The 14,875-nt window shown below is 39.5% G+C and overlaps 1 protein-coding gene across 1 annotated transcript in view; it reads right to left on the bottom strand.

The window, feature by feature from the left end:
- Positions 1-291: 291 nt before the first annotated feature.
- ACSL1 (acyl-CoA synthetase long chain family member 1) overlaps positions 292-14,875 on the bottom strand; it is a 40,956-nt gene continuing 26,372 nt past the window's right edge. The window contains exons 10-21 of the mRNA XM_086612375.1: positions 14,455-14,528; positions 13,479-13,556; positions 11,022-11,156; positions 8,664-8,798; positions 7,642-7,737; positions 6,543-6,615; positions 5,766-5,854; positions 2,391-2,507; positions 1,695-1,838; positions 1,016-1,117; positions 866-937; positions 292-662 (exon numbers count right to left, since the gene is read on the bottom strand). Coding sequence (XP_086468501.1) covers positions 522-662; positions 866-937; positions 1,016-1,117; positions 1,695-1,838; positions 2,391-2,507; positions 5,766-5,854; positions 6,543-6,615; positions 7,642-7,737; positions 8,664-8,798; positions 11,022-11,156; positions 13,479-13,556; positions 14,455-14,528 — 1,256 coding nt within the window. The 3' untranslated portion in view covers positions 292-521. The remainder of the gene's footprint in view (positions 663-865; positions 938-1,015; positions 1,118-1,694; positions 1,839-2,390; positions 2,508-5,765; positions 5,855-6,542; positions 6,616-7,641; positions 7,738-8,663; positions 8,799-11,021; positions 11,157-13,478; positions 13,557-14,454; positions 14,529-14,875) is intronic.

Genomic DNA, 14,875 nt, shown 5'->3' with positions numbered 1-14,875 from the left:
AATATTAGGACTAATGCAAGATGTGATACCAGCTATACAACCATAGAGGGTGTTTTTGGTGGTGGTTTTTTGTTTGTTTGTTTTTTGTTTTAACAGATTAAGTAATCCTTCTGAGGATGCAAGATACGTGGAGGCATTTTCAAGCCTGCCAAATCCTTTGTGGAATTGACAACTGCAAAATACACTGCAGACAGCAAACACGCTGGCAATAAGAAAACCTTAGCTTCTTGGTGAAGGAGAGTCCCGTTTTTGGCCAAGGAAGTCTTAAATAACTTACATATAGTTACCATTTATAGTTAAGGCTCTGTTTGGAAATTGTAGATCACCATAAAAACAATATGCAACACAACTTGACAGTAAGGCAGTGTTCCATCTCTTCAATGTTCCTATGGCAAGTACCCATTTTTGTACAAGTTAATGATTGCACAGTTTCCTTCCCTATGTTTGCTGTAGTCAAATTACAGATATGAAGGCCAACAGTAGATATCGGACGTGGGCCACTTCCCTCATTCCATTCTCAGTTACATTTTGGCATTAGCATAGAGTTCATTTATCTGTGACTGGAAATATTTTCGCAGTTCTGGTCTCTTTGCCTTCAGTGTTGGTGTCAGCAGGCCGTTTTCAATAGAAAACATTTCAGTGTGCATGACAATGTCTTTGACCTGGAAAATAAACAGTTACTAGCCACGCTGCATTCCTTGGAATAGACAAGGGCTATTAAAAAGATTGCCCAGACATCATGACAAAGCCCATCGCTTCAAAAGATTTTCCAGATGCAAATTAAAGCCAGTTTTCAGCAGAGTCATATTGTATTAGTACTGAAAAGTTTAAAGAATTAGCTGTTTAGTTCTCATTAGCATCTTACCTGTTCAAATGACTTCAAACCAGATTCTTTCCCAACCCTCACCATGTCTTCCAGAATGTATTTTTTGAGGTCCTGTGGATACAGGAATACACTGTATAGCTTGAAAAAGCTAATGCAGAACAGCTAACTGTTTAGTTAGATATGACTCACCTTGTTTTTGCATAGCTCTTCATACGAGCCTTCAAGTCCCTTTTTCTTGGCCCAGTTGCGCAAAGTCTCAGGATCAGGTACCACAATAGCTACTAAGAAGGCCTAAAAAAGAATTTTTGTCAAGCTCTTTGGTTTTATTGTGGGTTTGTTTGTTTGGTGGTTTTTTGGTTTGTTTTTTTTTTTTTAAGTCCACACTTTAGTTCCTACACATTTCTTACTACTCCGTGTTAGGTTTTGAACAGCAGTTCTGATCCTGCAGCTTTCTGTTACTTGAACACAGGAGTGCAGTTCAAAAGCTTGAACAAAGGAGAACTAATCTTGTTAAGACCCACATCTCAATTTATGCTTGTGAAAACCTGGACATCTTGGAGTTTTGGGTTTGAGGTTTGGGGGTTTTTTGTGTTTTTTTTTTTTTTCCCCCTGCATACTGCTATCAACTAATATACAGCCATTAATACTCAGTTAAATTAATCCAGCTCTACTACCTGGTCTGAAACTAAACCCAGAAACATGTTATATAACTGCTGGAATTGACAGTGCATTTAGAACCAAAATATGCAACGTCAAAAAATTTTAAGATTTCAGTCCCAAAGTTTGGGCTGGGGGAGGAAGGAAAGGAAAACTCTTTTCTGCAGTCTCCTCTTGCATCCATTTTTAAAATTACCCAAAGAATGCTTACCTGCAAGCTCTCTCCATGGACGAACACTTGAGCAATCGCTTCGCATCTCAGATACACATTTTCTATTTTCTCTGGTGCTATGTACTCTCCCTGCGCTAGTTTAAATATGTGTTTTTTCCGGTCAATGATCTTCAACGTACCGTTCTGTTGACACAAATAACTTCCACTCAAAAGAGGCACTTCAAGTGAAAAAACACAGCTTAAGCATGCCACACTAGATCACATAACGTACCAGAATTAAAACACACAAACAACAGTTGGTTTCTATGTATTTCAACTTGAGATATTACTGTGCAACCTTTGTTAAGCTTTCAACAACAGACAAGAAGTGCTATTGCCTGAATTCTGGTTTCATACAAACTTAAATGCTGTGAATGATCTGAGACAGTTCATTCATTTAAGTGAGATTAAGTAGTACAGTAAAACAGTGCTAGTGCCAGAGTACTGACAAACTAACATGAAAAGAGAACAGGCTCTGCACTCACCTAACCTAAACTAGTCAAAGCCTCAGGATTGGCACTGCTGATACTTTTTTTTAGCCTCAGGCGCACAGATTTATCTACAGCAGATTCTTCCTCCTGAAATTACTTGTCTTTCACTTAATTCATTGCATTTAATACAAAATTTTATATTATATTTGTTAAATTACTGCTAATAACTACAGAAGTGCATTTCAGCTAAAAGAAGTTGACTTACTGGTAGCCATTTCCCAATGTCTCCTGTATGAAGCCAGCCATCTTTGTCCAGCGCTTCTGCTGTTTTTTCTGGATCTTTCAAATAGCCAGAAAATACATTTGGCCCTTTCACACACACCTGAAAACAGCCGTCTGTTAATGCATGCTACTATGAAGGGGAGTTAACAAACACTATTTGCAATGAATGCTTTCTCCAACGGTTGTCAGTAACTCCAAATAAAGACAAAATGGAGTTTATGCATTAGTACAGAAATCTCTACCCATGGTTTTTGGAAACCTATCATTTTCCACTGGTATAAAGTATAATAAGAAGCAATTGGAAGCGTCTGTTCGCTTCCTGTCTAGCAGCAGTGTTCCTACCTGCTACTTGAATAATGTGAATTTATCAGAGGAAATTTATCTGAAGAAATTCAGCTGGATCCAGAAACATTACCCCTCAGCCTGGCAACGTGTTCATTTCAGCTTTGGTACGCAGCAGAGGCATTGTGCTAAAACTAGTGATGAAAAAGCTATGTATCAAGCAATCGTGTTTGTTGTCTAGAAGTAAACCAGTTAATATCTTAGGGCTTTTAGAGCACTCAAGACTTTTCTATAAAGGAAACCTGCAATTTCTTTAAATTGAAGGTTGTCTGGATTTGTGTACCAAGTAGAAAACTAAGAACAACTTCTCTGGATATAACGGGATGCATGGGCATTATTAGGATCAAAAAACATGCTTACAAGGTATAAGAAAAGGATCAGCAACATTAAAGGTTTACAGGTGAAGAGGTTGCCAGAGAATCAGGACAGACCTTACAAGCTAAATTAAAATAATTAGAGTATCTCCCAGTAAGAGAAGATAAAAGTAAAGCAACTAGTCAGGAACATGGGACTAGAGCCTGAAGTATCCGGAGATGATCGCAGATTTAAGTATTTTCTTCTCAATATAACAGCCAAGGTTGTGTGTTTTCTTTGGTGGGAAGAGGAGGGACACAGGAAAGGACTCTTGTTAGTTAAGGATCAGCAGAACCATAAAATACCTCCTTAGAAATGAGGACAGAGAGATAGGCAAGATAAACAAGATTGAAGCAAAACTTAAAGATGTCCACTGCACACAATTGTTGGGCAATCAGGAGTCCATAAACCCTGAAAGCTCTACACAAGAGTCCTCAGAAACCAGAAAGGATTCAAACCATCACACCAGCTCAGGAGTGGCTTGACATGGGTGGATGACAGGAGACAAGAAGGGTCTAGTCTAGGCAATAGTATCAGGACTCTAGAACAGATCTAGAAGAATGGGATAGAAAATCCAGTTTTAAGTAAAGGCCAAGCGGATAATAAATAATAAAATATCAGGCCAGCTATTAGCCCAGGGGATTAGTACAATTATAAAATGGGTCAGGAACTGGCTAAAGAATCTTCAGGCACTAATATCAATTCTCAGACTAGAAGAAATTACTAATGTATTTCAGAGACCAACTCTTGAAAACTCATCCCAAGTATTTTCAGGGCTTACCTCGCGTCAGATATAGACATGGTGGTGAACTACAATATAATGCATAGGAGATGTTGCTAACACGAGAGAGTTTAGAGTGTTAGTGAGGGTTCTGATGACCTTGTAGAGACAGTACCAAACTCGTGATCAAATTAAGGTCGTGTTTTAAGAACCAAGTCATTTCTGCTATAAAACAGCATATCCTTATCTGAAAGGATATAAGTAGAGGAGAACCCTATATGTTCCAGTCAAGTCAAAGGCTGACCGATCAAACGTTTCATTTTTCATAGCTCCTACGATCACAGGACGGCAGCAGGTGACAGCTTTTCACAGCAGAGACAGCAAAACATTTTCTGTATGCTGCTAACTGGCACTCAGACCTCATCTGCATATAAGCATATGTAATTCTATTCACAAATTTATCCTCCTTCAACATCAATAACTGGCAAAAGTGAAAAGCAAGGCTAACAGAACAGAGAATATTGAAAGCTTAGTCTCAGAAAAGAGGACCAGGAGTGTTTAATCCAGCTGAAGAGCAGACAGACAATAAGGAGGAAGATCTATTTTAGGGAAAGGATAACGAGAGCCAATTCTATAGCTATGGGATTCAGTTCTGTGGAACAAGTTGCAACACTTATTTCTTAAATTCAGAATAGTTCACACTGAGGAAGTTAGGACTGAAAGACTAAGATGGTACCTGATATATTAAGGGGCTACCATATTTATTCAAGTCCAAAGTAACTCCTAATGCAAAAAGCTTTCACAGTGAGTGCAAGCAAAACATTTTTAGAAGTTTTTCAAAAAACTATTTATCTGTTTCTCATTATGACAATTCATGCTCAGTTCCTTTAGCAGATCAAGCTTTAAAAGCATATATCATGTGAAGCAAAAATCGCTGATGAAGACTAAACATGGGGTCATATGCCAGACAGGAAAGAATCTTGACATTGCTCTCCACTTGCAAACAGTGTCCCCACCACCAAGCCCAACTATATCCTTAAGTACTTTGGGAATTAAAGCCCAATGATTTGTCTCTAGTCTCATACGAATTACAGCCAAAACAAGTAAACATTATATATTGCTTACAGTCACACATTAGTTACTTGCTTGATCTACTTTTTTTTATCCATTTCTCAGGCTCGAAGGCCTCTCAAAAGCATACGAAATACACCACAGTTAATTTGTTTTCATAGTTTGGGGGGGGGGCGGCAATAAACCACTCCATGGACATCTGTTCAAAGTCTATACAGAAAGTTCAAACTCTATGTATTTCACTTGGAGAAAATCTTGAAAAAGCATATAGCATTACATACAAAGCTGAGTCCTCTAAGTGCAATTTGTAAAACATACATATTCAATTTGTGCAGGCTGCAGAAAAAAGTTCAGACGAATGTGCAGGCAGTCAACACAAACCACTAGCAAACTTCATGGCATTTTATCTCCATTGCTCTTAATGGTGTTCCAGCCACATTAAATTACCTCATCTCACACATCACAAGCTGGGTAACAAGCTACATGCATCAGCTGTTCTTCAGCACTTGGCAGTGGGGGTGGGAGGGAAGCCCTCTGCTTACCCTTTTGAGCTATCAGTATGAGATATCTAGCTTCTCAGCTATCCCACAGCTGGAAGACAACATGTTGGTCATACAACCATAAATACACAGTCATATGTTACCCGCAGTAAGCTGCTTTTTTTCCCCCTCCGATACACTATTTTCTGTTTTGCTTCCGTGAATCGTTAGCTGTCATTGCATGTAGGCAAGGCAGGCATCTCTGATTTTACATAGCAGCCCATGTTTAGTACTTTTTCTAAACTCAGACAGTTACTTCTTGTTTCAGGAACAAAAAACATTTTCCAAGATTTCATCAGAGGCTCAATATTGACCTTTTGAAATTACTTACCTCACCCTCTCCTTTGGCAGCCAAGTAATTCATTTCTTGTACATCAACAAGCTTGATCCAACTGCATGGCATGGGTGATCCAACATGACCTATTAAATTGAGTAACACTTCCAATAGCCTGAACTGCTCTTTAGTCAAGTGCTTAAAACAATAAGCTGGTTACATGCTAAAGTAAAAAAGATGGAAAACTGATTTCTAATGTACTACACCAATACCAGTACGGTAATAGCTTATATTTGCTGAGACAGAAACACTAAATTCTCAGATATCCCTGGAATGTTACAAGCTGAACCATGTACTCAGGCTTGTTTTTTTTCATAATCAAGATCCTCACTCAATGGACATATATGAGTAGCAAAGTCCCACTATAGTTTCAGTTTACAGTCATATTTCAGCTAGGGTGCTAGAGATGGAACAGCTGACGGAAATGCAGACTGTTTGTTCCAACACCAAAAAATGCCATTTAAGTTTCCAGCACTGTGTTTATACACAGCAGATTCCTATTCTGTAAAAATTACAAGGGTTCATACTATGACCTCCCCTCTCCTAAATCCACTTGAACTTACAAGGACAAAGGCTATTAAAAGTTTAGATTACCGAACATCCTAGCTATCTAGGGGTAGAAGCTTCAAGGGATTCCTTCAAAACTTTTTTTACTTCATGGGAAGAAAACCAGTATCTTATGCTTCATGACAGGTGTACTGAAGACTAAATGTCATCAGGGACCTCTATAGCATCCTGAAATTTAACAGACAGGCAGACTGTTGAACACCATACCTGCTGTCCAGTCGCCAGGCAGTGACAGCGAGCATCCTGCTGTGCATTCAGTCTGCCCATAGCCTTCATAGAACTAGGACACGAAACCAAAACACTACTTAAAATTCTTAGTTTTCAACATACAGCTTCTTCATTAAAATGAAATTCATATTTTGCTTCTTTTTCTAGTTGTTTAAATTTGAGTTTAGCAAAATCCCCAGCATCTTCTAAAAAGATTATTGCTATATTAGAGTTTTTATCACAACACACAATTTTAAGTGCTAATATTCCACCTTCAGTTCCAATATTTACTCAAAGTTTCACTCAATTTCATACGCTATGTGACACTTCTATAGATCAAAACAGAAAGCAACAGAGGAAGCAAGAGGAAGAAACTAAGAACAGTGGCAATTACTTCATTCACATCATTTAAGGACAGGTTTGTCCAAGAAAGTGAAGGAATGGAATCCCTATACCCCATCACAGCTCTATGATTATTATACACTAGACAGGCTTCCCTTTTCTGTGCAGAATGCATTGCTACACAGCACACCACTGAAGAACTTCAAGAAATCACAGAAGCTTCATGTTTTAGAGTGGTTTTGTGTTTTCTATCCTTGAAATTTATTTCAAACACATTTGTTCCATTCTGTGCCATTGTTATTCAGATTTTAGCTCAAAAAGCATATACTTTGAAGAGGCCCTGAAGACAACCCCAGTACATGCAATCTGGTTCTCCCCAGTCTCATCTTCAAAGCAACAACACTACAATATCATCACATTGATTAGATTCTCTACAGTAATTATGAGTGCTTCTGTAAGCAAGGCAAGTCCCAGAAACTTAATCCAAGAACATTAACTGTTGCTTACAGCAGCCTCCAAAAATCTTTCCCTTAAGATAGTTCAGCTGGTTACTTCAGTTGTAACGAAGGCTTTCGGATGAACACAGAAATCTCAGGGGACAGAGAGAAACTCTAGAAAGGAGTATGCACTTGTGCAGTCACCAAAAAGAATGCCAGAAAGAGCTAAGGATATAATCAGACTACTAGAAATGCTCTAACATCAAAGATGGAACGAGGTAGTAAAATCTTTGTTTTAGGACTCAGGCTAGGAAACTCACCTGACAGCCAAGAGCTGTTCTCAGGAAGGTCAGTACACTTGCAGATACAGGTGCTGCTCCTGTGATCATGAGCTTTACTTTTCCTCCCAAACTTGCCTACAACAGACACAAGATACTGGGGACACCAAAAGCATTTTAGAGAAGTTTCCATAGTCTTTTTCCATCCCACCCTCAGCCACTGTTCACCTACAGTGCCACCTACAAGTGTTAGATATTGAAGTTTAGTCTCCTATTGCAAGCTGTCCCTCTTGCAGTGTTTTTGATCTCATTAATGGCTGGAAGAAACGTTATCTCAAACATACAGTATCTACAAAGACTATGCTGTAGTGTCACTGCAATGCACACTTGGCCAAAAGTCTAGAAAAGCTTAAGTCATGGCCTTTCAGCAATGGCTATTTTTAACTGCCTCCTATCAGCTTCTCATACATCCTGAATGCTATAAAAAGCAGCCACAGGGGCACGTGGTACAACCAAGGTTAGGGCCACGGAAAGTGAGCGCCAGATGTAATAGCGGGCATAACTTACTAGTGACCAACAGTGAGGGGACAGCAGGGGCTACGGGTGGCACTAAGTCACGTATAGCATTCCTCCTTCAGAAAGAGTGTTTGCTTTCAGAGTCGTTAAGAGAGAAGCGCCAGACTCTTTTAGAGAAACGTCCCTTATACAGTTAGCCAATGTGTTTAGAACAAAGGGAATTGAAAAATGAAGTTGGAAGTAAGGCAGTTGTGGTTTTTATTCTGAGCAGCCAGGTAGTCCTTAATCAGTGATGAAAGCCATACCAGATTACAACCATTCATATGAAATTCAGAAATTGCAAACTGATGCCTATAAACTAGTAAACAGGTAAGTTATATAGTGATGCTTCACACTTCCAATATTGAAACACATGTCAAACTGCTGTTCTGCAACACAGTAAGCACATTTGGAGCTCTGTTCTCAAAATAATCACAAGCAAACAAATAACATAATAAAAAAGTTCCAATATCCACCATACAAAGACTCTTAGAGGCTTTCAAGCATACCTGTATTTTGCGGAAGATGACTTTATCCCAGAAACTGTTATTTCTAACTATACCACTTCTGAGTTCTGCTTCTTTCCTCTTGGAAGCAAAATCCAGCATCCACCTCTTTAATGAAGTATCTGCCTGTCCCAAAATCTATTAAGAAAAACGATCTGTGGTTAGAAGCCTCACAGACTACCATTCCCTTTCTTATAGAAGCATGCATAGAGACTCTTAGTAGTTAAAACAAAAAAAAAAACAAAAAACCAACCTTTATTGGTAAGCATCTGTGCTGGTTTTGGCTGGGCCAGAGTTAATTTTCTTCATAGTAGCTAGTATGAAGCTATGTTTGGGATTTGTCACAGGGGTGTTTTAGTTACTGCTGAGCAGCGCTTACACAGAGCCAAGGCCTCTTCTGCTTCTCACCCCACCAGTGAGCAGGCTGGAGGCGTGCAAGAAGTCAGGAGGGTCATAGCAGGGACAGCTGACCCCAACTGACCAAAGGGACATTGCATACCATATGATGCCATGCTCAGCATATAAAGCTGGAGGAAGATGAAGGAAGCCGGGGACATTGGAAGTGATGGTGTTTGCCTTCCCAAGTAACGGTTACATGTGGTGGAGCCCTGCTTTCTTGAGATGGCTGAACACCTGCCTGCTGATAGGAAGTAGTGAATTAACTCCTTGTTTTGCCTTGCTTGCATGTGTGGCTTTTGGTTTACCTGTGAAACTGTCTTTATCTCAACTCACAAGTTTTCTCACTTTTACTCTTCCAATTCTCTTCCCCATCCCATTGAAGGGGAGAGTGAGCGAGCAGCTGTATGGTGCTTAGTTGACGGCTGGGGTTAAACCACAACGGCATCTTAATTCTGGTAATAAACACTTGTGGATTTCATTTTGGCCTCTTTGCCTCTGTTCAAGAGATGTCCACCAAAATTAGCACTGAACTAATTCTTGTTTCCCATCCAATTGCGTGATGCTTTTTCAATGTATAGCTTCTTCATTAAAAGGTATGAATGAAAGTGGATGTTTTAACTTTTCTATTCCAGTTTGATCAAAAGCTGAATTAAGTATAATCCTCAGCATATTCTAAAGAGTGCACCATCATTTACTTTACATATTAGTAAAGTAACACAGGGCTTTCTGAGGAGATGCAAGTCTCTTCAGAAATACCAGAGATCTGTCTTGCATATATAAACTTGCTTTTCAGATCACTTCTCAAAGGCTCCTTCTGGTTGTTCTCAGCAAGACAGCGCAGACTCAACAGCAGACCAAGGATTAGTATATTTACTTGGAAAGAGACAGACCCAGCAGCTCTTCAGCATTAGCCACTGCACCACCACCACCCCCCCCAGGTTCCCACTTAACTTCACATGCTGGGTTACTGCAAGGCTGGGTGAGGTTTAAACAGTGCCATAGAAGAGTGAAAGCCTCAGGGCACCTGAGTCAACAAGCAAGATGACATCATGAAAGAAGAGAGTCCCAAACTTTGGCTCTGTTTCTCAGATTCCAGTACAGAAGGCGTAAGCAAAATAAGGGGGTAAGTTTTAAGCGAGCAAGGCTTGGAATTTCCTTCCCTCCAAATACATCGGAGTTGACTATTTGTTGCTAGGGCCAAACAGAACCTTGTATTACTTGCTGTTCCTCTAGTCCCATGATCAAAGCAGTGTCCTAGCTAAGGCAGCACAGACAGGTCTGTCATTTCTTTAGCAGTCACAGGACTTCTTGTTGTATCCTTCAACACCTCTGGCTGTATCCTAAGAAGAGTCAGTCATCCACATGCAAAGGATGATTTAAAAATCTGCCAAGAAAGAGAATCTACTTCTGAATTCCCAACTTGGATGACCCTGAGCAGGCAAGCAGCAAGCACAGGAGAGACTGAGGCTGCTCACACACCCTCTTCCCAGCACTCTGGACTGGCTGGTTTATAGTTCTCCCTGCTAGAACATGCTGGCTGCTGTATAGGAAACTTTTATGTGTCCATGCAAACATAGGCAAACACCTGACCTTGGTTTGCACATTCCAATCTGTGAGTCAGATGCTAAAAGCATGGCATGCAGATGCTAAGCCTCATGTTCTCCAGTCATAGACTGGACTTAAATAACTTGCTCAGAGCACAACAGTAAGTCATTAATCAAGCTAGAGAGAACTAAGTCTCCTAGTCAGGTTTTTCAACACTAGTATTTGCTGCCTGAAAGTGTTTTAATACAACCAGTACTATTCCATGCACTTTCAGCCCTCTTTTAGAAAGAGATACACCAATTTGTTAGCATGCCAGTTTAACACTCCAGAGCACAAGTTTCTCCTACTATGTCAGCACAGACTTCGTCAAGTCTCTTAAAACCCTGCGCAGGCCTAGACTCATGCCTGTAGACTCACCTTGTCAAACATTCTGTTCAACAGTCTTGGTACTACAGGAAACACAGTTGGCTGCAGTGTTTTTAGGTCATCCATGAGCAGTCTGATATCCCCCTGAAAGAATCCTATTCGAGCTCCATGGCACAGAATCACACACTGTTAGAAAAAAGTTTAAAAAGTCTGAAAACATAGCATGTATAATGTGTTTAGCTATTTGCATATGACAGTCTTATGCAGAGTGGACAGTGCAGTATCCACTTTAAAACCTCGCAGCTTCTGGACAAGTTCTGCAGCATTCTCAGACTGTAAGATGGGGCTGCAAAGACCCAAGTAGCAAGACATGCCTGGTGTACACAGGCCAAGGACTTTGACAGAATGAGATACAGCACAAGAGCCCCTATCCAAAAAGGGGCAGATGGCCAAACAAGGCAATGCCAGCAACTCAGAGGTGGCAAGAGCCTGAAAAGCAGAACTTTCCTATTTTAAATATTTAATCAGGCTTATTTAAAAATACTAGAACTTTGTTCCCTGCTATATAATAAAAAAGTCAGCACATGCTACGTATGGTCCAGAAGGGATTTCTGCCTTGTGCTACTTGCTTTTCATTCTCTTGCACTCTGGTTTTCCTTCCTGTTTCACAAGACCAATGTAAGCGGACTTGTTGTGAGGTGATCAAGATGCTCTTTGGAAGATCCTAGCAGAGCCACTGATTATTTTTGCATCACTTCAGACTTACACCAAGGAAGGCAGACCTCATCCTGTTGTGTTCTATATTCTTTATGCTAGAGTCTAGAAGCTCTACCTCCCACACCTATACGCTCCTTTTCTTCCTATTTTGTTTGGATTTTATTGATTTCTTTTTATTAACATCCCTACTTTTCTTGTGTTTCTCTATACCTACTAGTTTTTATTTCTTCTGCTTCCTCCGTAACACCTCTTCCTTCATCCCCTGTCACCTATTCTTATCTTTTCTGCACACAAGACATGCTGAAGTGTCACTTTCCTCCTTCACCTGTGCTTTGCCACCATCTGCTAAAAAGCTGCAAATGCATCAGTCCAGATGGAATGAGCAGCAACTGCCTTTGCTAGGTGGGAACATGTTTGTCCTGTCAAGTTCACTGACCCTCTAGCTTCCTTAGGAAGCCAAAATCAGCAAACATGAACTTTGCAACAGGGGCAGACTCTAAAGATCGCTTTTCTCACAGAGCCTGCGTTCATATCGACCCCAAACAGTAACAAATATTTTATCCTTTCTACCAAAGGTGTCCGTGTTTAATCTCCTTACATAAACATACAGGTAAACACCTACTTTGTAAAGACCTCAAACAGCAGAGGAATATTGAGATCCAAACGCTTTCTGCTCATTTATACTTTAGAACACAAGTTCCCATTCTATTTCTATTGCTTAATCAAGAGCAGAGCTGTTACCTACAGAGTTTGTACCCTCTGGTGCAAGGCAGGCCTCAGTAAAAGAGACACTGAAGTATAACTGGTATTCAGGTTATCAGGATGAAAAAAAAAGAAAAGAAAAAAAGTGCATATATACATTTTTATCTATGTGTATATAAACACACTTTTTAGGTAGAAAGGTCGGGACTCCTAACTGAAATCACAGGACAATTTCTGGCTCCATGTGCCTTTTCACACTTGCACAGAGGCTGTATATTTCCCTACATAAATTGGGACATGACTACCTTCAATGTACATATTTGCAATGCCACCTAAGGGAGAGGTGTTATTCAACTTCAGTAAGTACGGTAATTAAGTACCTGTGCTTCTACTGTATAGAAGAAGTTTGAGGAAATTGCGTCCTTTCAATAGTGCATACCACCTAACTATGGGCTCAGAGGTCCTTATTAAGGCTGCTAGTATTCAGACAACCTGAGCATCCTTATCCTTAAGAAGAAAGCCCCAGGTGTTGCTATATGGTAAAACAAGCTATCCAAGAGAACTTAAGAGTTTGTCATTAAACGGCATTTAAAGCCATTTTCATTTCCTGGAAGAGAGCTCCACTGAAAAAAAATCCCTCCCTTTTTATTGAAGTTTCTTGGAAACAATGGTGAGTTTAACTAACTTAAAATTAGTTTTGTGTAAGCAAGCAGGATGCCACATTACAAAATAAATTTTTCAAGTTTGCAGACTAAAGAATGGCATGGGTTTTTAATAGTGCACCAGTTACATCAGAGGGAATTTCTAGGCAGTGTACACGTGCTAAGAGATTGAATGATGTTCCAGTAAACCAGTTTCTTATGAACCCTAGCTCCAAGGTTAGTGTGTGTATTTTGGCATGAAAACCAATTGTCTAGTACTCTCTGAATATTGTTTATGGGATATTGTTTTCCTGAACCCTACCTCGAACTTTCATACGCATGTGCAAAAGTCAAAAAGGAATAGTATGTATCACTGGGATTCAAGAGACATGCATTCTGTAAGAAAAGCAAGCTTCTCAATAGTTCAGTACAACAAACAGATGCTTACCTCAACGATTCTCTCAAACATATGAGCCAAGGGCAGGAATGATATCAGAATGTCATCAGGGGAAGGCATAAATGTTTTCTGAAAGTGTTAGTAAAATAAAATTTAATTCTCATTGATTCTCTATTTTGCCAGAGCTGCTAACAACAGTGAAATCTAGCGTCTAAACTCTAGAGCACAGCCTTTGCTTCAGTTTTGTTTGTAATGAAGTTGCATTGTCTTGCTTTCATTAAAAAGATTACAGCAATGACTTCTGAGTAAACACACATTGCAGAAATGGTAATCTTTTAGACTTCAGTACAGTGACCAGATTATTACAACATATCATTCATATGATTATGAATAGAAACAAATTCTGAGAGAAACCACAGAAAGTTCCATTATTTGCATTGGGAGGGAAGAGGAACAAAAAAGGTTACAGTAGTATGCCTCAGTGCTTTAAAATACACACTTTCACCTTAGATCAGAAAGTTTGCTTATCCAATTTACCATAAGGTTGATATCAAAAATACCTTACATGATCTAATTGTGAGATTGGTTGCTTAATTTAAGAATAAGAAATGTTATGCGTCTTGCTTATTTATGCAAGGGCTTTAATTATTTTCGGGAGCTAAAATACGCTATAGCTTCTCTCATCCTTAGTGGAAAAGCTTAGCCTCTGCACAAACCCTCTGACACAGAGCTTGCACTAATGACAAACACTGTAAGGCCATGGCAGAATGTAATGCAGATCCACATCAGGCTCTTTGTAACGCTTCCCTTGAGTCAGACCAAAACGTAAATCTGTCAGGTTCTTGACCCTAGCAGAAGAAACTAGTAAACATCGACTTCTGACCTAGCATGGGCAGAGCGCTCAAGTTACATTTTCACTTGGATCTTACTAAAAGTTAAGACGAAAGTTAATGAGATTTCAATGTTGGTTTTAGTCCCGAAATTCTTCCCTTCATGCAAATCCACATTGTTAACCTTTAGAGTTTACCTCTGTAGATTTCACAAAAGCTGAAGCATTGCTGACTATGTTTTGATGAGTGATCATAGCTCCTTTGGGGTTTCCTAAGGAAGAAGCACATCAGTATGCAACAGTGAAATTTTTAGATCCTTTAAGTTATCAAGCAGTGGTAAAACTAGCCTAATAACATTTCAATCAATCAGTCCCTTCTTTGGCATTAATACCTTTCTTTGTATATCAATTATACAAAAAGCAGAGAACATTCTAACACACTTTCAAGAATAGCTGGTAACAGTTAAATAATAAGTTTGTGTTGAAGTATTCAAATTTCATAAGGAGAGCAAATCCTTAAGAAATTGCCATGTTTCTTGGATAAGCTTCTCATTCAAAATTTAACACTTCTGGGAAGATGCAGTTATCAAACCCAGACTAATTTCTGTTCTCACATCTG

This window comes from Tauraco erythrolophus, chromosome 5, assembly GCF_009769465.1.
Source record: "Tauraco erythrolophus isolate bTauEry1 chromosome 5, bTauEry1.pri, whole genome shotgun sequence".
In the NCBI taxonomy this organism is placed as follows: Eukaryota; Metazoa; Chordata; class Aves; order Musophagiformes; family Musophagidae; genus Tauraco; species Tauraco erythrolophus.
The sequence above is the reverse complement of the archived record's forward strand: the minus strand, read 5'-3'. Positions and strand labels throughout refer to the sequence as shown.